The 22,342-nt window shown below is 40.3% G+C and overlaps 1 protein-coding gene across 2 annotated transcripts in view; it reads right to left on the bottom strand.

Moving 5' to 3' along the window:
• Window positions 1–22,342, bottom strand: part of esr2b (estrogen receptor 2b) — a 147,667-nt gene that overhangs the window by 12,421 nt on the left and 112,904 nt on the right. For both annotated transcript variants that reach the window (XM_060925234.1, XM_060925235.1), the window contains 4 exons: window positions 15,792–15,994; window positions 7,284–7,400; window positions 6,720–7,070; window positions 6,454–6,592 (listed from right to left, as the gene is read on the bottom strand). In XM_060925234.1, coding sequence (XP_060781217.1) covers window positions 6,454–6,592; window positions 6,720–7,070; window positions 7,284–7,400; window positions 15,792–15,994 — 810 coding nt within the window. The remainder of the gene's footprint in view (window positions 1–6,453; window positions 6,593–6,719; window positions 7,071–7,283; window positions 7,401–15,791; window positions 15,995–22,342) is intronic.

The raw sequence follows: 22,342 nt of genomic DNA, 5'->3' as shown, positions 1-22,342 counted from the left end.
AATCAATATCGGGCAATCCCAGAAAATTTGAGTGTGGTCCCCGATCTGTCTACATTTCCTCCAGCATAAATTTGAATTATTTTTGTAATATTTTGATGTAGTGGAAGGTGTCTTGAAGTATCTCATTCTTAATTTCCAATTGAATTCCTTCCACACTGGACTATGAGTGATTTTATGACCCTGTCCACACACCACCTCCCACTCTTCATCTTCAATAACAACATTCATTTCCAGTTCTCATTTTTCCTTTATACTGTATCTAAAGAGTTTCCTGAAAAATGTGTTTGTAAATGTTTGTATATATTAGATACTATCTTCCTCTTACTAGTCTCCTCTATACATTTTACCAGAAAATTTTCTAAAGGTGATGGTTGTTGTTTCAAAGCGTCCCATTCAGTGTGCAACAAAAAAATAATCCCTTAATTGTAAATACCTATAGAAATCCTTAGAACACAATCCATATTTATCTTGTAGTTGCTTAAATTATTTAAGTGTTTCTCCCTCAAACATCTGGTTTATGGTTATTAGTCCTTTCCCTGCCCAGATCTGGAACCCAGCATCCAACTTATTTGGCAAAAAAATCAACAATCTTAGCTATTCTTACTGCACATGATATTGTTAAAGGTGCACCTATTTTTTCCTCACCAGAGACCAAACCCTGTGGGTACAAATAATCCATTCATTATCAATTTTTAAATCTCTCCATTTTTTTTGTTCCATAAATGGCATCGTCTCAAGAGGTACTAGCAGGCACGCATGGCTCTCTAAGCCAATCCAGTTCGTTTCCTCGTCTTGAACAACCCATTCAACCATACTACATAGTTGCGCCGCCCAATAGTATAACTTCAAATTAGGCAAGCTAAGACCGGCTTTTCCCTTTGGGCTAAATAGGAACTTCTGTCTAATTCTAGGCTTTCGCTTTTGCCAAATAAAAGCAGAAATCATTTTATCCCACATTTTGAGATTAGAAGCTGGTATCCAAATAGACAGCGACTGGAAGAGATATGTCAATCGAGGAAGTATATTCATCCTGACTGTTTCAATTCTACCTAAGAGAGACAGAGGGAGAATCTCCCATCGAGTCAAGTCTGATTTTGTGTGATTAGTCTGCCATAATTTTCATTAAATAGCTGTGAGGTTTGTGTTGTAATCATTATGCCTAAATATCTGAATCCCCTTTCAGAAAAATTAAATGCAACTTTTTTATCTAACTCTGTAGGCCACTTGCCTACTGTACTAACATCATGGCCTCTGGTTTTGTTTCGTTAATTTTGTAACCTGATATTTCCCCAAATTCCCCTAAACAGGTTAAAAGCACTGGAATTGAATTCAAGGGGTCAGTAATATACAGAATAACATCATCCGCTTATAATGAGATTTTATGAGTCACTCCACCAATTGAAACTCCATGAATTCTAGGGTCTACTCGTATAATTTCTGCCAAGGGTTCGATACTAATAGCGAATAGTAAGGGCGAGAGGGGACATCCCTGTCTAGTTCTTCTTTTCAAGCCAAAGCTCCCTGATGTATATCCATTCACCCGCACTTTTGACATGGGTCCTGAATATAAACACCCCAATCCAATTGATGAAATCTGGATGGAATCCCATTTTTTCCAATGTGTGTTCCAAATACTTCCAATCTACCCTATCAAATGCTTTTTCAGTATCTAGGCTGAGAAGCATTGAGGGTTCCTGTTTTTGTTTCGCCACTGAAATCACGTTTAGAGTTCTCCTAATATTGTTTATCCCTTGACGACCCGGTATAAACCCAGTTTGGTCTGGTTTGATTATTGTATGTATACACTTTTGAATACGCTTTGCCACTATTGTGGTTAAAATTTTCGCGTCGCAGCAGAGCAAACTTATTGGTCTGTAAGAGGAACAGTTTGTAGGGTCTTTGGGGATTATGGATATTATTGCTTTGGACCAAGATTTTGGGGGGCCATTCTTTGTAAGGACATAATTAAATACTCTTTGTAAGAGGGGCGTAACCTCACCTTGAAAACACTTATAGAATTCACCTGGGTATCCATCTACTCCCAGCGCCTTATTGTTCTTTAGATTTTTTTTATGGTTTCCTCAATCTCCTTTCTTGTGATTGGTTCTCTCATTGCTTTGGAATCATTTTCAATTAATTTGGGTAACATAATTTTTTCTAATATGGTTTTAATCTTCTCTATTTTGTTGTCTGACCCCTGTCTCATAGTAGACAGAAAAAGCTTCAGCTATGTCTTTAGGGTGGGACAGTGTTTTTTTAGTAGCAGGATTCACTATCCTTGCCACCATGCGATCTGCTTGTGCAGTTGAAATGCTAATAGCCTGCTGGCCCTATTTCCTGATTCATAATATTTTTGGTTGGCAAAACGTAAATGCGCCCTCCGCCTTGTGTGTCAATAAATCATTTAATGTTTTGTCTGTGCAGGCTAAGAGACTTCAAAATATTCTCGTCGTTTGTCTTTTTATGCTCCATTTCTAACTCCTTTATGAGTTTTTCTAATTTTCCTTGTTGATTATCACGATCTTTTTTAATTTTGGAAGACAGAGCAATCAATTTCCCCCTCAGCACAACTTTTGCCGCTTCCCATAAGATGGATACTGAAACTTCTCCATTGTGTTCCATATATTCGTTCCAATCTTTTTTTTTTATACTTTGAATTATCTCTGGATGATTCAGAAGTGAAACATTCATTCTCCATTGTTTACGTTTTTCGTTCACTAAATTTATTGACAACCACTGGACCATGATCTGATATTGTTATGGGTTCAATACGGCAGTCTTTATAGGCATCTCTTTTTAACACGCAAAAAAATCTATTCTGGAGTACCTTTTGTGAACTTTTGGAAAAAAAAAGTATAAATCACGCTCGTTGGTGTGTTTTTGACGCCATATATCTACCATCCCCAGTTCCTCAATCATATTGCGCAATACCTTAGTTTTCTGTAGTATAGGTCCCTGTTCAAAAGGACGTTTATCTAACTTTTGGTTCAACACACAATTAAAATCCCCTCCCACGATGATAAATCCTTCAGCCTGAGTGGTTAAAAGAACTGTGATTTCTTTAAAGAAGTTGGGGTCATCTTCATTTGAAGTGTAAATGTTTAAAAAGGACATTTTAACCCCTCTGATTGTACCTGTAACCAAAATGTAGCGCCCCTTCTTGTCTTTGTACATGTTCTCTGAAGTAAAACCTAGTGATCTAGGACACAGGATTGCAACTCTTCTTTTTTTTTTTACCCTTTTCACACGAAGCACTGAAAACCTGCCCTACCCATTCCCTCCTAAGCTTTTTGTGTTATATATCATGAAGGTGGGTCTCCTGAAGTAACGCGATTGAACAGTTCAATCTTTTCAACTGGCTCATAATTTTCTCTCTCTTTATGGGATGATTAACTCCATTTATATTGTAACTCACTACCGTCAACTTGTCCATTTTGTAACAAAGTATTTTTATAGAAACCTGTTGTTTTAATACTCTGATGGTATTTTTTCATTCAACCGTTCCATAATAACTGAGATCAAGATAAAATCATAAGCCTTAGCTACCTTGATGATATTGTTTGCCAAGAGACACAGAACATTCATAAAGAGATGGAATGATTTTTTGAACATGAAAAACTGTGAACTTCCAGTACTCCCATGGATTGCCCCTGAAATTAAATGAACAGAGTCTTAACCTTACAAACAGACTCCGGGGATCTACACTCCCGATCTACACTGGGCAGAGAGAAAGGTCTCTCTGGGTAGAGTGCACAAAGTGCAATAGCGACAGTCCACCAGGTTGTCCCAGAGATGTCCTCATGTTGCCTCAACAGCAAAGTTCGCCTCATATTAGATGATCATACCCCCCTCCATCCCACCCCGACCCTAATATTCAGCTTATTTTCTTATAATAATACTATAGCCTGAATCAATTATTTCCAAATCAGTAATTTACGATAAACGATGGTTCTGTTTCATCTCAGCGTGTCCCCGTTTTAACCTTATTCCCAGCAGGACCAATCTCTTAGTGTCCCTTTCCTTTTCTTCTTCCTCACAAGTCCAGTCTCAGTGACTCTTTCTTTCTGTTGCTATTATTTATTATTATTTTTGATCATCACCAGTCGAGTCTCCAAGTGTTTTTTGTCATCATTCATCACAGGTCTAATCTTATGGTGTTTTCATCTTTACTCACGACCAGCAACTCTCACCTCTCTGATGTCACCCTGAATGATGGGTCTGATCTCCGCTGGATTCAGCTGTTGGTTCTTCCTCCGGTTCTGCTGTATTGTCCATCCCTCTCGTGTCAGCTCCCTTTCCAATATTTCTTGGTCCTCCATTGCTGTTTCGAAGCCAAGTTCTTTCAATGTTGACTGTGCCTCCAGGAGTGAGGGGAACAGTTTTGTGCCACCATCCAAGAAGAGTCTTAGCTGGGCTGGGTATGGAGACTGAGCTCTGATGTTCTTTTCTTTTAACTTTTTAATTACCTCTCTGACTTTCTTCCTTTTCCTCTGCAGGTCGGGCGAGTAGTCATGGTCAAAATAAATCGTATGCTCTTGGAACTGAACATTTCTCTGCTTCCAAGCCTGTAACAGCACCTTTTGTTTCACATTAAAGTCCAGAAACCGAGCTATAATGGATCTCGGTGGTGCAGCTGCGGCTTTGGGCTTCGGACCGAGCGCTCTGTGCGCTCTCTCTAGTTTAATGTCGACTTCTCCTTGAAACTCTAACGAAGTACTCAGAAAGTCTGTTAGAAAAGATACCATGTCATCCTTCTCCGCGCCCTCTGGAACTCCATACAGCCTGATGTTGCGGCGGAGTCTGTTTTCCATGTCATCACATTTGGCAGTGAGATTAGCCTCTCTCTGCAACAGGTAGCCCAGTGCCCTCTCCTGCCATATACTTCTGTCTTCCATTGTACTCATTCTGCTCTCGGCGTCGGTCAATCTTCTGTCTAGCCTCTCAGTTCGTTGTTTTAATTCCTCCATGGATTACTCCACTCGGTAGAGAGACGTTTTCAAATCCTGAAAAGAGTCACTGTTCTCCTGTCGACGTTTCCTCAGCTCCGCTAGCATCGCCGATTCCCCGCCAGCGTCGCTGGCTGATTTCAGCAGTGTAGCTTCGGCTAACGTTAGCTGCTTGGAAGCTGTTATAACGTCGTCATTTTTAACGACTTTCAAGTCTTTCTTGCCTGTTTTCTGACTGGAACTCATTCCTTTAGCAACCTTTTCCTGCAGTCTGGTACTCCTTTGTTACTTTATCGGCTATTTATTAACGGGTCTGGTGGAGCTGAGAGTCTATGCGTCTGTCTACTCCATAGCGTCACCCGGAAGTCCCAACAGACTTTATTTTAAAGAAATAAAGAAGCATTTAAAAATATTTCAGTTCAAATGGATTTTGGTAGATGAGTGCATCAATGATAAAAGACTGATGAGAAACATCTCTTATTTCCCCAAACATTCAAAACATTTTTCCCTGTTCATCTGCAAAAATGGCTGTAACAATAAAAAAAATATGACCGCATGACAATTTTATTTCTCAACGGCAGCTTATAAGTTGTGTCAGAGGACGTGATCTGTAAAGTCTCTGTTAACCCCATATCCTCTATCAGTGAAATTAGACTGTGATCCATTGAGCGACTGAGCTGGTTAATCTCTCAGAGGTAAATTTACTCAGTTTGTCTTCTGCTTCCATTATGTTCACATAACTACTGTGGACGGTTGTATTTATGTTCAAACTGTGCTATGTAAAGTGGTGTATGGGGTCAAGGGGCGTCAGTGTGTGATTAATACATGTTGCATTATTTTTTCAATCATAAATTACTCGGAATTAACAGGCTATTTTGACAACCCTCACGGTATTTTAATGTGCTTAACTGTCTCTGACACACACCAACAGGGTGGATCAGAGCAGGCAAGAACGAAGGCTTCAAGGCTGATACAAGCTGCAACAGTGACATCGAAGGTCCACAGGTTTCTATATAAAACATCTCCATTTCCAGTGTGGCATTGAAAATACTCAAAACAACAACACACATACACGTGTATTGATAGGAGTACACTATGTAAGAGTGGTGTTAGCAAATAAGCTGGTGTTATGGGAACATCCCAAGGTTAGTTAAGACCTTAGCGATAATCACCGTGGAAGTGTGGAATTAAATTCCAACCCCACACACAGTGCTGGAAACAAGATACAAGTGCAATTCTCCGAGTTAAAACACACATCCCTGCTGAAGATGTGTTTTTTTCAAAATCAGTATTGTTAAACACTGATGCCGTGGTGGTGGTGTTTTTTTAAACAGTACTGTGGTCCAGCTAATATTACAATAATTTCTGTGAACCTGAAATTATTATATTATATAACTGTACTTATGACCACAACACTGTTGAATTCTGGATTCTGATTGGTCAGAAGGTGTTGATGAAAGTGTGTAATCACTGATATGGTGAAGTTTTCTGTCAGGAGAACATTTACCTGTTGAGTTTGAGGTCCGGAGAGAAGATGAGTTTTCCAGGATGATCGATAGACCTCCACATCAGGCCCAGCATGAGCACCTCCAACCAGCAGCACTCTAACAGGTGCACCTGATGTGCCAAGGTCAGTTCCACGAAACCTGATGAGAACAGAAGAACCACCAACACACACAGCAGGTTTCCATCCACAGTTAGACAAAACATCAAAATACATGCATTTTAGTGCATACATTACGTAATTTATTTCACTCGTGTGCACACACTCACCTGGGATCTTCTTGGCCCAGCTGATCATGAGGACGAGCTCCTTGTCGGCAAGCTGCGTAAGTGACATCATCACAGTGCTCTCCGTGTATGGTTTTTTCATCTGCTGCCTCAAGAAGATCTGCGGTGGTTCCGCCTCCAGGATGCAGTGCACCAGCTGCTCGGGGGACAAACCCGAAAACCCACTCTCTCCCGGCACCCTGGGGTCCGGGAGAGAAAGCGAGAGATGGAGCGGGGCATGAGGACGTCTCTGGTCATGACCTCTGACCCCTACGAGTCTGGCTGAGCCGTCTTTGATTTGGGCGGTCCGGCGGTGGTGGGAGACTCGATAACCACACCGCTCACGCCGTGCACCTGCGATTTAGAGAAAAAGAGAACACTGCATCAGGACCACTTTCAAACACTAATCAAAACATTACAACTGTCACATAAGGAAAAGAAGGCGGGTCGACCAGTGAGCATCAGTTATTGTTTTCTGGTACTTATGGGTGGAGTAAAGGGTTACTGACACCAGGTTCAATTCTAAGTATGGGGAAAAGTGAGCAGAAATTCAACATGGCAGCCTACCACATTTCATCATCCCCACTTCGTAGCACTTGCGTAGACGGCAAGCTTGGCAGCTCTTGCGGCGGTTCTTGTCGATTGTGCATTGGTTGGTGGCTGGACAGATGTAGTCATTGTGTCCTGAAGTGGATACAAAGCGATATGTTAGTTTCAGTTGTTTCACTATCCTGACAATGCTGCACTGGCGTGTTTCAGCATAGGGTTTCCTATGACAGTAAATTATTTAATTTTAAAAACCTATCATGTAACCTTCAAACTTGCCGAAAGGACTGATTTGCGAACCGGTATTCCGAATTAGTAAATACTTTCGAATGTAAAGTCAAAGTTTTCGGTTTGAGACACAGCTCATGACAACAATCACGATGACTGGGGCAAGACAGAGCACATCAGTGTGTTTAACATCAGCGTACATAAAATCGCTAAACATTTTACAGTTCCACTGAACAAACAGGGATGTTTTGGCTCTGACAATGCCATCTAGTAAACGTCACTTTTAATTCTTCCAGATGGAAAGTAGTGATGCAAAGGGCGTGTGAACAATACTGCTCTGCTTCACACTGGGCTGTATCACATCACACCACCCCAGTGTAGATTATTTTCCTAAAACAACACAATCCTTCTCACACAGACCCCTAAATCAGTGCACTGAAGATAGCTTTGGGTTTTCGTCACTTATGCTACACATATGTACATTACTGACATGTTTAAATGTTACGCTCGTCCTATGTTATAGATCTGGGATATAAAAATAGGGTGGTCAAAGCTTGGGATCACAGCAAAGTCATGTCCATCCATTTTGAGGGTCATTTGCGGGGGGGAAAAAAAAAGAAAAAAAAAAAGGTGGGGACCCCATGATATAACATTTGTGTTTTACACCAACAGGTTATTTTATCCACTTATATATCAAGTGTATAAACTTTCAAGCAGTGATTCAGATTTTACTGTTAATGGAATCAAAGCAATAGCCCAAGATGACTCACTCACTGTAATTTTGCCTAAGTGAGAAGAACAGAGGAGTCACAACACACCACAGGCAGGCTGTAACTCAGGAGAGATCATCATGCATTGCATGAGGCCCTGTGATGATTCCAAGGATGCAAACAGGTAAGGACTAAAAAAAGTGAGAATGATGAGTGGATAGAGAAAACCTACCGCAACTGGGTGTCCGGGGGCAAATGCAGCGTGGGAAATAAGGCTGGACCGGCGGACATTTACCAGCAATTTTTTCATTTGTCCGTCTGTATTTCAAAAGCATTAAACTGGATGGCTCATGAAAAATTGTAAAGATGTGGGTCTAATCTACTTCTAATTTTCTTCCAAATGTTACACTGGGTAACGTGGGCCCCCGCGGGCCCAACTTTTAAAAATTCATAACTCGGCCACTGAATGGCCCAGCCCCTCCAAAATTTACAGGCACCTTCCTCTCTCCGAGTGGCACATTAAATAAGACAATACACTCAGTATTCACTGTTTTCATTGTACGATGCAGCCGAACTAGTGTTGTAGGGTTGACGGTATCTGATTGATCCAGTCAGTTGATTAAGAGCTCAGTTTACATGACACTTTGCAGTACAGTGTCATGTTACGTGCCAAACTTCCCATCAAGGGTTATGTGTGCATTTTTTTTCCCCATTCATAATAAAAATGACAGTCATGCCCTGTGTCCGAAATCACTCACTCGTTCACTACTCCCTACTCACTATATAGGGAATTACTATGGTATATAGAGGACTATATAGTGCGCTCATTGATAAAATGAAAAACTGCTTTCGGACACTAGTCCATCGCGCTGGTATTTACATCATTACTGTCACACAATTAAAACGCGCCAAATGTGGCTGGTGGGTTTTCAAAATAAATACATGCATATATTTTTGTGATTAAATACATATTATACTGAGCGTATTTCCCACATTAATAAATACAAAAGTACTGCGTGTCTGCTGCATCTTTCAGTTCTTTTAAATCAAGGCTGAATACTTTCTTCTTTGCTGCTGCCTTTTATTAAATCAAATTTGAGGCTTTTGATTTGATTTCTTCCAGCGCGACTGCAGTGCATGATGGGATATATTGCTTGGTTAGTGACCATCGGTTGTACACTACTTTTCATGATGCACTGTGGGATATTTTGATATCTCACTATACATTCGGACAGCACTATAAAATAGAAAACTCACTAAATAGTCCACTATAAAGTGAGTAGGGAGTGATTTCGGACACCGGGAGAGTCATATGCTTTATAGTCTCATCTCATCTCATCTCATTATCTCTAGCCGCTTTATCCTTCTACAGGGTCGCAGGCAAGCTGGAGCCTATCCCAGCTGACTACGGGCGAAAGGCGGGGTACACCCTGGACAAGTCGCCAGGTCATCACAGGGCTGACACATAGACACAGACAACCATTCACACTCACACCTACGGTCAATTTAGAGTCACCAGTTAACCTAACCTGCATGTCTTTGGACTGTGGGGGAAACCGGAGCACCCGGAGGAAACCCACGCGGACACGGGGAGAACATGCAAACTCCACACAGAAAGGCCCTCGCCGGCCCCGGGGCTCGAACCCAGGCCCTTCTTGCTGTGAGGCGACAGCGCTAACCACTACACCACCGTGCCGCCCTGCTTTATAGTCCTCAAAAAAAAATCTCCCATCCTTACTTGCCCGAAAAACAATTCCACTTGCCCAGAGCTTTATTTTATTTTGGAGAGGACAGAATGCAGTTGATTTTTTTTTTTTTATATAGGTGAAGCAGCATAAATTATTATAAATCCAAAAACCCATATATACATTCAGAAAGAAAAGTTCTAGTAGTAGAGGAATTAATAATTTAGGGTATATTAAGTTGTACATTTTTGAAAGAGTATAATAATGCTGGAGCTTTGTTGTGCCTTTGAATCGAGAATAAATGAAAAGGGAACTGAACAAAAACCATTTATTGAAATTATTCTTACAAGGGTAATTATAGTTACTGTATGACAACAGCTACAACTGGAAGGTGCTGATTCTGTTAGCGTTTGTAACTATTGTACCATCCACCATTAGATAAAATTAAAATAAAATCTTACAATATTGTTTGAAAGTCTAGAGCAAGAAATTTTATTTTACAAATAACACTTCAGATATTGTTTTAACAATAATAAGCATCACTGTATAAATGATAGAGTGCAGACAGCTCCATAACTACATGTCCTTGGGGTTGCTGAGACATGGACGAGTGGGAATAAGATCTAGCCCACAGTTCAAGTCAAAGCTCTTTGATAGTAAATGCTTTGGCTTTCACAACATTCTGTTCCCAAAAGCTGATGTCAGGCAAAAGTCTTTAAACAAAGAAGGTTTTCTTGCTTCTGTAGTTTCTTAAAACTGTTCTTCCGTGTCGGGACTTTTCGGGAAAAAGAAGGTATATTCCAACATGTAACTAATGCTAACACTAGGCCACAAATCTGCACCGTCACTCCAGTCGTTTCGAGGAATTTTGTATGGATCAGAATTGCTAATAAACTCTCATTTCCATGTATATCTATCCTTTGCTTCTTTCTGACTAAGGTTATCCAAGTAATCCGGTAGTAGAACTTTTTTTAGTTGTTTTCTTCGGACAACAGCAACAGATGCCGGAGATCTCCGCTTGGCTTCAGTATGCGAACAGCCAATCAGCGGATCCTGTATGTGTTTACAATTTTTGTGTCACGATTTACAACCAATGGGAGACACCCTTTGTCAGCTGTCCACCAATCACAGGCTCCCGTGCCACAATGGCGGTATGCTGATACATAGAAAATAAAAATTATATTACGAAATATATGAAACCATCAAAAACAATTAAAAAATTATATATTATGCACACTGGTTAGAGGTAAGGAACATTATTCAGTGATATCGTTTATTATTAACTCCAATCGTGATACAAGTTCCATGTTTGACACCTGCCCACTTCAACCGCGCTGCTGGAAGACAATGTCCTTGACCCTCGTCGCCCTTAGTCAATCGGTATAATTATGTCATTACATGGACCCCTCTGAGCCGGGCTTTTCCAGTACACTCAAACACGCATACTTCGGGGTGTCGTGGCTCAGGTGGATAAGGCGCCATACCGTAAATCCGGGGACCTGGGTTCGATTCCGACCTGAGGTCATTTCCCGATCACTCCCCGTCTCTCTCCCCCTGCTCATTTCCTGTCTCTACACTGTCCTATCCAATAAAGGTGAAAAAAGCCCAAAAAAAATCTTTAAAAAAACACGCATACTTCGATGAATTATAACCAAAAACAAGGACATTAGAATAATTTCCTTAAAATATTTTTGTACTTGTATATATTGTCGCGTTGAATAAAACTTAACGTTTTTCCCATGAAATGAGACGAGCTACTTTAGACTGGTTCCCCGCTCTCTTAGCGCCTGTGTGGTTGCCAGCACTAACTTTTGTCATCGAATCGGACAATTACCATTAAAGTTTTACTCGTCCTTGCACAGACTTTAGTCGTTTGGGACGATCAGACATGAGGTTTTTCGAGCATTGCTTTGTAAGATTTATATTTTAATAGAGTTTTTATTTTCTTCTATTTACTAAGTTCTTGCCAGCAGATTTTAGTCTGAATGCCAAATGATATTACCATGTCCAGTTCTGAGTAATTTTAAGTCATTTTGTTACAAAGTTACTTGGAATGTCAGCCTCAAAATTTTAACTCTTTTGTAAGAACAGTTGTATTGTTACTTCCTAAATTTCTTAGACTTATTATAAACATAGGATAAAAATGGTCACTGTTGACAAAATATTTCATATATTATAGTACCTATATACAGTGCCTTGCAAAAGTATTCATCCCTCTTGGTGTTTGTCCTGTTTTGTCGCATAAGGTGGAATTAAAATGGATTTTTGGAGGGTTAGCACCATCTGATTTACACAACATGCCTACCACTTTAAAGATGCACATTGTTGTTTTATTGTGACCCCCCCAAGTCAATACTTTGTAGAGCCACCTTTTGCTGCAATTACAGCTACAAGTCTCTTGGGGTATGTCTCTATTAGCTTAGCACATCTAGCCCCTGGGATTTTTGCCCATTCCTCAAGGCAAAACTGCTCCAACTCCTTCAAGTTAGATGAGTTGCGTTGGTGTACAGCAATCTTCAAGTTATGCCACAGATTCTCAGTTGGATTGAGGTCTGGGCTTTGATGAGGCCATTCCAAGACATTTAAATAATTTCCCTTTAAACCACTTCAGTGTAGCTTTAGCAGTATGTTTAGGGTCATTGTCCTGCTAGACCGTGAACCTTCGTCCCAGTCTCAAACCTCTGGCTGACTCAAACAGGTTTTCTTCCAGAACTGCCCTGTATTTAGTACCATTCATCTTTCCTTCAGTCCTGACCAGCTTTCCCATCCCTGCAGATGAAAAATATCCCCACAGCATGATGCTGCCACCACCATGCTTCACTGTAGGAATGGTGTTCTCAGGGTGTTGGGTTTGCACCACACATGGAGTTTCCTACGATGGTCAAAAAGTTCAATTTTTCTCTCGTTTGACCAGAGAATCTTCTTCCATGCTGTTGGGCAAACTCCAAACGTGATTTTTTTAAGCAATGACTTTTTTTTTTTTTCTGGCCACTCTTCCATAAAGCCTCACTCTGTGCAGTGTACGGCTTAAAGTGGTCCCGTGGACAGATACTCCCATCTCCACTGTGGATCTTTGCAGCTCCCTCAGCGTTATCGTTGGTGTCTTTGTTGCATCTCTGATTAATGCCCTCCTTGCCCGGTCTGTGAGTTTTGGTGGGTGGCCTTCTCTTGTCAGGTTTGTAGTGGTGCCATATTCTTTCCATTTTGCTATCATGGATTTCATGGTGCTCCCTGGGATATTCAAAGTTTGGGATATTTTTTATAACCCAACCCTGATCTATACTTCTCCACAACTTTGTCTCTGACCTGTTTGGAGGCTCCTTGGTTTTCATGTTGCTTGCTTAATAGTGCAGCAGAGTCAGGGTCCTTCCCGAAGAGGTTGATTTATACAGACATCATGTGACAGATCATGCGACACTTTGATTGCACACAGGTGGATCTTAATCAACTAATTATGTGACTTATGAAGTGAATCGTTGAACCAGCTCTTATTTAGGGGTTTCATACGAAAGGGGGTGAATACTTATGCACACTCCAGATTTCTGTTTTTTCATCTTGTCACAATTTAAAAAAAAGTGCACCTTAAAGTGGTCGGCATGTTGTGTAAATCAAATGGTGCTAACCCTCCAAAAATCCATTTTAATTCCAGCTTGTTATGCAACAAAACAGGACAAACACCAAGGGGGATGTATACTTTTGCAAGGCACTGTATATGAGTACCAATAAGTTGTAACCAACTGGAACTTCCTTGCCCCCCAGACTTTTTTTGAGACATGGAATTGACCTGTGCGCACTACTGTTTTCTTGGGTACAACTTTAAGCATGTTTTTCTTGAAACTTCTGACATTTTCTTGTAAATTATATTCAATTTGTAGTGTAATTAGCAACTAATGTCTTGTGTAATTTGGCCTTTGAAGATCATAAAAATGTGCCTGGAAATAGCTGAGAAGCCATCTCCAGGCATTTAAAGCCCTTCAGCTTTCCGGCCGCACCGTTCCGGGCCTTTGACCCGTCATTCAGACAGGCTGAAATTTGGACAGACGGGCAACATTTCCAACTTGTCCGTTTAAAATTCCTTCTTTCCCACACTGCAAATGATATTTGCTTTACCATGCTCATTTCTAATTCTTACAAATGTGACAGAGGACTGGGCCTCCAGGCTCAAAGGGTTCTATCTGAGTGATGAGATACAGTATGGAGTTGTGCTTCTGGTTAGAGAACCACAGGGGACAGATTTATTCTGATCCTTGAATCTACAGACTTCAGTAGGTTGGCTGGTTATGAGTGAGATGATTCGGGTAAAAATATCAAAGTCAGAGCCAGGCATACCTCTTAGAAAACCAATGACCGGGCTCAGACTGGGGTTATTTGACCAATGTTCAACCCTTTTTTTATCAATTCAAACCAAGTGAGTCAACACAGGTTAATCTCCGGTCATGACAATTCAGAGAGGACCTGGGTCACAACCTGAGAGACATGCATTAACAATTAACTCACTCACTCTCTCACACACACACTATCTGTCTCTCATGTGCTCTTGCTTTCCTCTTGGCTGCATTGTCTCTGTGCCATTATTTAATTTTCCCTCAGATCAGCACTTGCAGATGACAAGTGTGTGCGATGGTGGATATTCAGCAGGCAGGCACGTGCTGCTGTGTGCACATTGCTGACGTGAAACCTGTTGTCAGTGAGGCCTTCTCTGTGCTGGCTTTAGTTCACCACAAAGGGACATGTTGCATTTGTCCATGCCCGCTTTAATTTCATAAACACGGTGCCACCCGGGAAGAAACAAACAGCACATGGCTCCATGCATGGAGAGTAAAACAGGGCTCATCATCATCAAGGAGATGTGCAAGAATAGGTACCTGCTTTCTTTTGGCTGCAGTGTTTTTGCCCAAAACGCTCATGCACATGATATGTTCTTACATGGCTGCCATTATGATGATTTATATGTGCAAGAAAGAGTGGAGAATAGATTTATTTAAAGGGGACATATTATGAAATACTCTGAAAAGGAGTACCGACCAACCCACCAACTCTGAAATAAGACAACCTGTTCAGTTTCTTTTGGGCTGCTGATTTCAGAAAATGTGAAAAAAAAAAAAAAATGCGTGTGTGAAGCTCGGTAAAGTCCACATACATTTTTACAGCTTGCTGAATTCTGAATAGCGAACTGTAAACTCACTTCAGCGTAGGTATTTCTGCATGAACGAACAGCATGTAAAACAAGACGATCCCCGTTTTCATCTTGCTCAAAAACAAATTTCAGTGCTCTTATCTGTGACGATAAATCTCAATGTCATGACAGATATAACAACTGACACAAGTAGCCAAGATGCCAAGCAAACACCGTTTGACAATTTCAAAGTGAGCAAGACTTTGAGAGATTTAAAACTATAGAGAACTCTACAAATATAAGCTTTATCAGAAATTATTTCATTGTTAAAATGCCTACTTTCATCGATATCGCCGACAACACAATATACAAAATGGGATATCTATGACAAGAATCAGCCAACCAATACAGTGACTAATTGTGCCAGAATTAAACAGCTTGTATCCGAATTATCTAGTTTCAACGAAATAAAAATAAAAACGAATTAAAATTTTAAAAGGATAACTACTTTCGTGGAGAAAAACAGAATATGTAGCTTTTTTTAGTCTTGTTTAACAGAGGCAGATGGAAAAAAAATAAATTCACAGAGAAGGCAAACAAGTTTTTCTAAAAATTGTGTCTCGCACAGACTGCTGCAAGTGAAAACCATTGGCTGTTGCTGTTTTTCAAAAATATTTTCCCCTGCAACTTATTTGGAATAAGAATTCAACACAAAGCACGCTGTTTAAATGGGTAAAATTATGGGTACAAAAGGTGAAAGAAAAATAAAAAAAAGTATTGGTTTTGCTACCTTGAATGCTCCTTTTGAAGAAAGCCTTGCAACCCTCACAGGACCAGACGCCATAGTGGTAGCCTGACGCATAGTCGTGACACACAACACAGAAGTGCATGTCGCTTTTGGCCACTGTGCCCGATGACGATGAAGAGGAGTTCACAGCTTTGCCGCCGTCTTCCAGCCGCTTCCCAAACAACTTCGACTGACACAGAAAAGAGCTGTGGGGAGGAAAAAAAAAAAGTGTCAATGAAATACAAAAACAACAAAATTTATTTAGAAGACAAGAAACAGCAGCCTTGTCTCAAATGACCTACAAGAGAGGTTTGTGAAGTCACGAATAAAAACACTCCGAGTTGTGCTGTTACAGGAAAATGAATCATCAACGATGGTACGGTGTGATGAAGCAGAGTCACTGGATTATTTTCCTGGAACAGTAGGTCTAAGTGTTTTACTCCCCTTATACCACAGCAATTCATCAACCGTTACAATTTTTCGCTTATGAATCAGTGCACAAAAGTGCTTTTAATTGTTTACTGAGAAACTGCAAAAAGCGTAAACAATTCTGTCCATTTAAAAAAAAAACCCAGAAAATGTAAAAGTTACAGCTGTACCTCTCTGCACAGACAATAGAGGCTCCTTCCATAAACAACTCCTTCAAGAAAATATCACTATATCAATAATTAGCAATGCATTATATGGAGCATCTGCCGTATACTTAACTGTGAATGAGCTGTTACTATAGAAACGATGATGTATTAGGGGTGTATTATATAAACCTGTGACTTAAATTGAAGTTGGAACGACAGTCAGAGTTGACACTGGAGGGGGGAAAAAAAATCAATACCTTCTGACCAATCACATTTGAGAATTCAGCAGTGCTGTGGTATAAATTGCAGTGTTTCCCCCATTCATTTCCTTGAGTGTGGCGGCCCGCCAAAGTCTAATTTGTCCCACCACAGTTTCATAATGAAGTGGAAAATATCTTCACACCTCTCAGAATTACAAACGTCATGTTTTGCCCTGTTGCTTCAGCAAACCATTTCAAACCAACAGTTACACTCCCTCCCCCACTGTACATGCACACGCTCTCTCTCTCTCTCTCACACACACTCACTGGTGGACTGTCATGTCCTGCACTGTTTGATTTGAGACAAGTAACGTTAACTTGACAGGATACACTGCAGTTATCCACTAGTCCAAACATAACGTCATCATTATCAGTGTAAGACAGAAAACAGGAAACATCAATGCAGAAGTTCTTGTTGATAATTAATGTTAATCTAACTTTAGTTTAGTTAGGGAATGTTAACAGCAGAGTGTCAGACTCCAGTCTCCTCACTTTAAAATAGCGCGCTGTTGAACTTGCAGAGTTTTAGCTTCTTTCTGAGTCGGAAAATTTGACATCAATGCTGCTCACACATCTGGTAACGCGTTTTCGTCCTTCTAAATACAAGTCTACCGTATGTTCTGACCAGAGCTACTGTGATACTTCAGCGAGTTCGGAGATGTGATTCTTTGTTAAGGTCTTTGCTGCAGCCAATGCAGTGGCAAACACATGAGATTACCGTATATCATGCGCATACTCTGACAACGTAATGATTTTCAGCCTCTGAGAAGCAAATCGGCTCTTCACATCATGTTCGGCTATTTGTCACGTTCACTCAAGTTGAAGTTTGAAATAGGTCTATTTTCATCTAAAATGATATACATCATTCTGTATAGGCATATCAGACGCTCACTGGCCGTGCTGTGAAAATTGTGCATGCAGACTATCATCCAAGTTTCTAAATCTGTCATTGTTTAACTCTTGAATATATTCTATCATGAATACTATCATCATTAAAAAGCTTATAATCTCTGCTTTCCAAAGAAATTTATCTCGTTAAGATCTGTTCAGTACTTTGGGAGTAACGGCAGGTTGAAGTTGGTACAACAGAGTTCACACTCCACTCGAATTATGTCGGGAAACTGCCAGTGCTTTTCTTTCTGAGTCACGGGAAAGCGGTCAGGCTCGCTCACTCTCTCTTCTGATCAGTTTCCCACTGGATTACTCGTGAATATCAATCAGGTAACTTTTATAGGGATGTTCTCTCGCTCTCACTGTTTCTGATGAAGGATTCAACAAAAGTTTCCATCTGCTCATTTTGATGTTATGCTTCACGGGAGACTTTGAAGTGAGTTTTCATAGCTTTAAAGACTTTTTTCAAATCAAACTGATTCCTGTAAATAAAGAACTATTTTAGAATATAACTGCAGTTGTTTTGATGAAAAATATTGAGATCTTAGTGGTCAGAATGATATTTTAAAAACCGGAAGTCAGAAACACAAGTGTCAATTTCAATGCAATTAATTGGAATTGTCTATTGGATGTAGATCTCAGGGTTTTTTTTTTTCAAGGTTCGCCTTGAAAGTTGTGAATATTAATTTAAATACTAGTAGGCCCTACTTTTGAGAAATACAAAGCCCTACAGAGCACAAAGAGAGTATTAGAAATAATCTTTTTTTTTTTTAATTTTGATCGAGAATGGTAGATGTGAATGACATTCCTGAGTGAGATGCCTTCATCTCAAGCTCCAGTTTTTATAATTAATTTTTTTTATATAATTATTATAGGCGGCACGGTGGTGTAGTGGTTAGCGCTGTCGCCTCACAGCAAGAAGGTCCAGGTTCGAGCCCCGTGGCCGGCGAGGGCCTTTCTGTGTGGAGTTTGCATGTTCTCCCAGTGTCCGCGTGGGTTTCCTCCGGGTGCGCCGGTTTCCCCCACAGTCCAAAGACATGCAGGTTAGGTTAACTGGTGACTCTAAATTGACCGTAGGTGTGAATGTGAGTGTGAATGGTTGTCTGTGTCTATGTGTCAGCCCTGTGATGACCTGGCGACTTGTCCAGGGTGTACCCCGCCTTTCGCCCGTAGTCAGCTGGGATAGGCTCCAGCTTGCCTGCGACCCTGTACAAGGATAAAGCGGCTAGAGATAATGAGATGAGATAATTATTATAATTCCTTCTTTGTGGTGTATAAATGAAAGTTAAGATCAGTTATATTGCACAAATGCCATTTGGGGAAACTTTGAAGAAGAGGAATGCGTACCAATTTAACAGCTTTACCTGCTTAGCATAATTAATGCTAATTAAACACGAATTTGCATAATTTGTTTTACTAATTTTTCAAATTTCAGTATACAACCATCTATGTGCCTATCAATTTCCATGTAAATACCTTGGAAAAAAGTTAAGAAAAAACATTTAATCTCATTTGTTAATGAGGCCCATTTTGGACCATGTGATCCTCATACATAACTACATCAGTTTTCTAAAAATTAAGCCGTTTTTTCAATCTTTGATTTGTAATATCTCAAGAATGGAAAAACATTTTAATTCTGCAAAAACTACATTGTTTAGCATTCAATTCTGAATTCAATGAGTCTAGTTTCAAATTAGAATTTTCACCTGATATGCCAGTATATTTAATTTAAAAAAAAAATACACCAAGTGAACATGGGTAACCACTTCTGATTCATTTCTCTGAGGGCTGTAACGTATGCTATAGTCTTTTTTTTTTAAACTCCTTTATCATGCTTTGTGGGTGTGACCTTTCTGCTGTTTTATCACCATTCGTACCTATACAACCAGTGTGTTTATGATAAAATTATGAAAAGCACAAATTGTTTAGATCACACAGTTCTTCATTTATCTAACCTCTTAATTTCACTCTCAAAAGTGCACCACGTTGATACATTTAACTTTAACATGTACAGAATATTCTTCTGGGGCAGCATGCCCCCGGACACCCTGAGAGGGTCCGAGCAAGATCCACCCACCACAGTCTCACAAAATCCTGTGGGAATCACTGAATTGTAAACATTTTGAAGTTATGAGAATTCATGTGATCTCAGAAGAGGGGTGGGAATCGAGAATCGGTTCCAGTTGAGAACTGGTTCCAAATAGTCCGATCCATCGGAATCACATGCCTCCAAAGTTATCGATTCCTTTCGTCAACGCCAGGGTGTTTTCCTGACAGTTCTAAATTGCAAAAACATATATGTCATCACATCAAACTCAATGTCTACACTGCTGGAAGCTTGCAACAAGCAGCAGTTATGGCGGAGAGGAAGATGCAGCGCAAAGTGTGGCTTCTAGTGATGCGCCAGGTCAAGTTTTCAACACCAGACTTGAACCTTTATGAGAGCCAACCCACAAAAATGTGTGTTAATCAACCACCTGGACCAGACTCGCAAACTGCCAAGTTTAGCTGATAGCGATGGCATCCACATCGTAGAGTAAGGAGATAACGTTTTCTCAACATCCAGAGAAATTATAAGGGAGGAGACATCCCACTTTAAGAATCCTGAATAGAAATCTATGGGAAACATCTATAACGCAAAAAATGGCGGTGGTATGCACATATCCCACCGCATCCCCATACAGCCAATTTTCTGCCAAACCGGGAAACAGATTAAGATTTGACAGTGAAGTGGCTGGCTGCTTTATGTCCCAGGGCTCCCTCATGTTTGCGTTACCTTCTGTGACTTCTCTTTTAGTTATGTTGTCATAGGTGCTTTTGCCAGAGTCCCTGCTTGCACTCAGTGCAAAACTGTTCTTACTCATTAGGTGACATTGGGCATACCCAACAACCTGTCCCCCCCGTCTCTCTCTGCCAAATTACATGTTGATCCTGAGACACCACTGACGCTTTCTGTTTCTCAGACCTGCCTGATCCATCCTGATGCCTTATGTCTGGCTGGACTCTCATCACGTTGCTCCTGTGGAGGACGGCCCCATATGGACAGTCAAAAGTCGCACTTGGAAGACGGCTCTGGACACTTACAGTTTTGCGATGATGGCTGAGGCTACAACTGACATGATAACTTTAGGACTGCAGTTGTCATGAACAATCTTGCACTCAAGTTTCTGTCAATGAACAGTTTATAACTTCAACAAAACAGACTTCATGTTAAACCTACAATGAATTTCTTGGTTACACAGTTGCACTTTATGACTATATAGGACACTGTTATAGAAACGAGTTATTTATAATCACGTTATCACCCAAATGAGGATGGGTTCTCTTTTGAGTCTGGTTCCTCTCTAGGTTTCTTCCTCATGTCGTCTAAGAGAGTTTTTCTTCACCGCCGTCTCCACAGGCTTGTTCATCAGGGATCAAATTGGCTCATGTTTAAATCCTTTAATTTTCTGTAAAGCTGCTTTGCGACAATGTCTATTGTTAAAAGCGCTATACAAATAAACTTGATTAAGCCAATCATGTTGTTGCACTGATGGAAGCGCACAGTTGTGCATGTGTATTTGAAGTATAACCTGTGAGGAATAAAGTTTTTTTAAACCTTATTTTGGTGCAAAGTCGCCAAACCTTTTCAGCTTTTTTTTTTTTAAATCAGATTTGACTGGTGATTCTATACATGTAGTTTTTATGTCCCAGTGGCTATTGAAAATCTAGTTATGGCTTTCCCCCACTCATTGAGATAAGCACTTGTTCGCTTGCTGATACGTACTTTGATTAGTCTGATTGCAAGTCAGAGTCTAATGTATCTTATCCTAATAGTGTCCGGGTCAAGGTTTATAAGAGATGAATTTTTCCAGACTGTGTTCTTTATTGTTGAAGAACAGCTAAACAAGTAGCCAGGCAGTAAAGACTTTAACTCTCTTGGTTTCCCCCCTCTCTCTAACACACACACGATGCATCCTTCATACAGTGGTGCTTGAAAGTTTGTGAACCCTTTAGAATTTTCTATATTTCTGCATAAATATGACCAAAAACATCATCAGATTTTCACACAAGTCCTAAAAGTAGATAAAGAGAGCCCAGTTAAACAAATGAGACAAAAATATTATACTTGGTCATTTATTTATTGAGGAAAATGATCCAATATTACATATCTGTGAGTGGCAAAAGTATGTGAACCTCTAGGATTAGCAATTAATTTGAAGGCGAAATTAGAGTCAGGTGTTTTCAGTCAATGGGATGACAATCAGGTGTGAGTGGGCACCCTGTTTTATTTAAAGAACAGGGATCTATCAAAGTCTGATCTTCATAACACATGTTTGTGGAAATGTATCATGGCACGAACAAAGGAGATTTCTGAGGACCTCAGAAAAAGCGTTGTTGATGCTCATGAGGCTGGAAAAGGTTACAAAACCATCTCTAAAGAGTTTGGACTCCACCAATCCACAGTCAGACAGATTGTGTACAAATGGAGAAAATTCAAGACCATTGTTACCCTCCTCAGGAGTGGTCGACCAACAAAGATCACTCCAACAGCAAGGCATATAATAGTCGGCAAGGTCCCCAAGGACCCCAGGGTAACTTCTAAGCAACTGAAGGCTTTTCTCACATTGGCTAATGTTAATGTTCATGAGTCCACCATCAGGAGAACACTGAACAACAATAGTGTGTATGGCAGGGTTGCAAGGAGAAAGCCACTGCTCTCCAAAAAGAACATTGCTGCTCGTCTGCAGTTTGCTAAAGATCATGTGGACAAGCCAGAAGGCTATTGGAAAAAATTTTTGGATGGATGAGACCAAAATAGAACTTTTTGGTTTCAATGAGAAGCATT

Source organism: Neoarius graeffei, chromosome 7 (assembly GCF_027579695.1).
Source record: "Neoarius graeffei isolate fNeoGra1 chromosome 7, fNeoGra1.pri, whole genome shotgun sequence".
Lineage (NCBI taxonomy): Eukaryota > Metazoa > Chordata > Actinopteri > Siluriformes > Ariidae > Neoarius > Neoarius graeffei.
The sequence above is the reverse complement of the archived record's forward strand: the minus strand, read 5'-3'. Positions and strand labels throughout refer to the sequence as shown.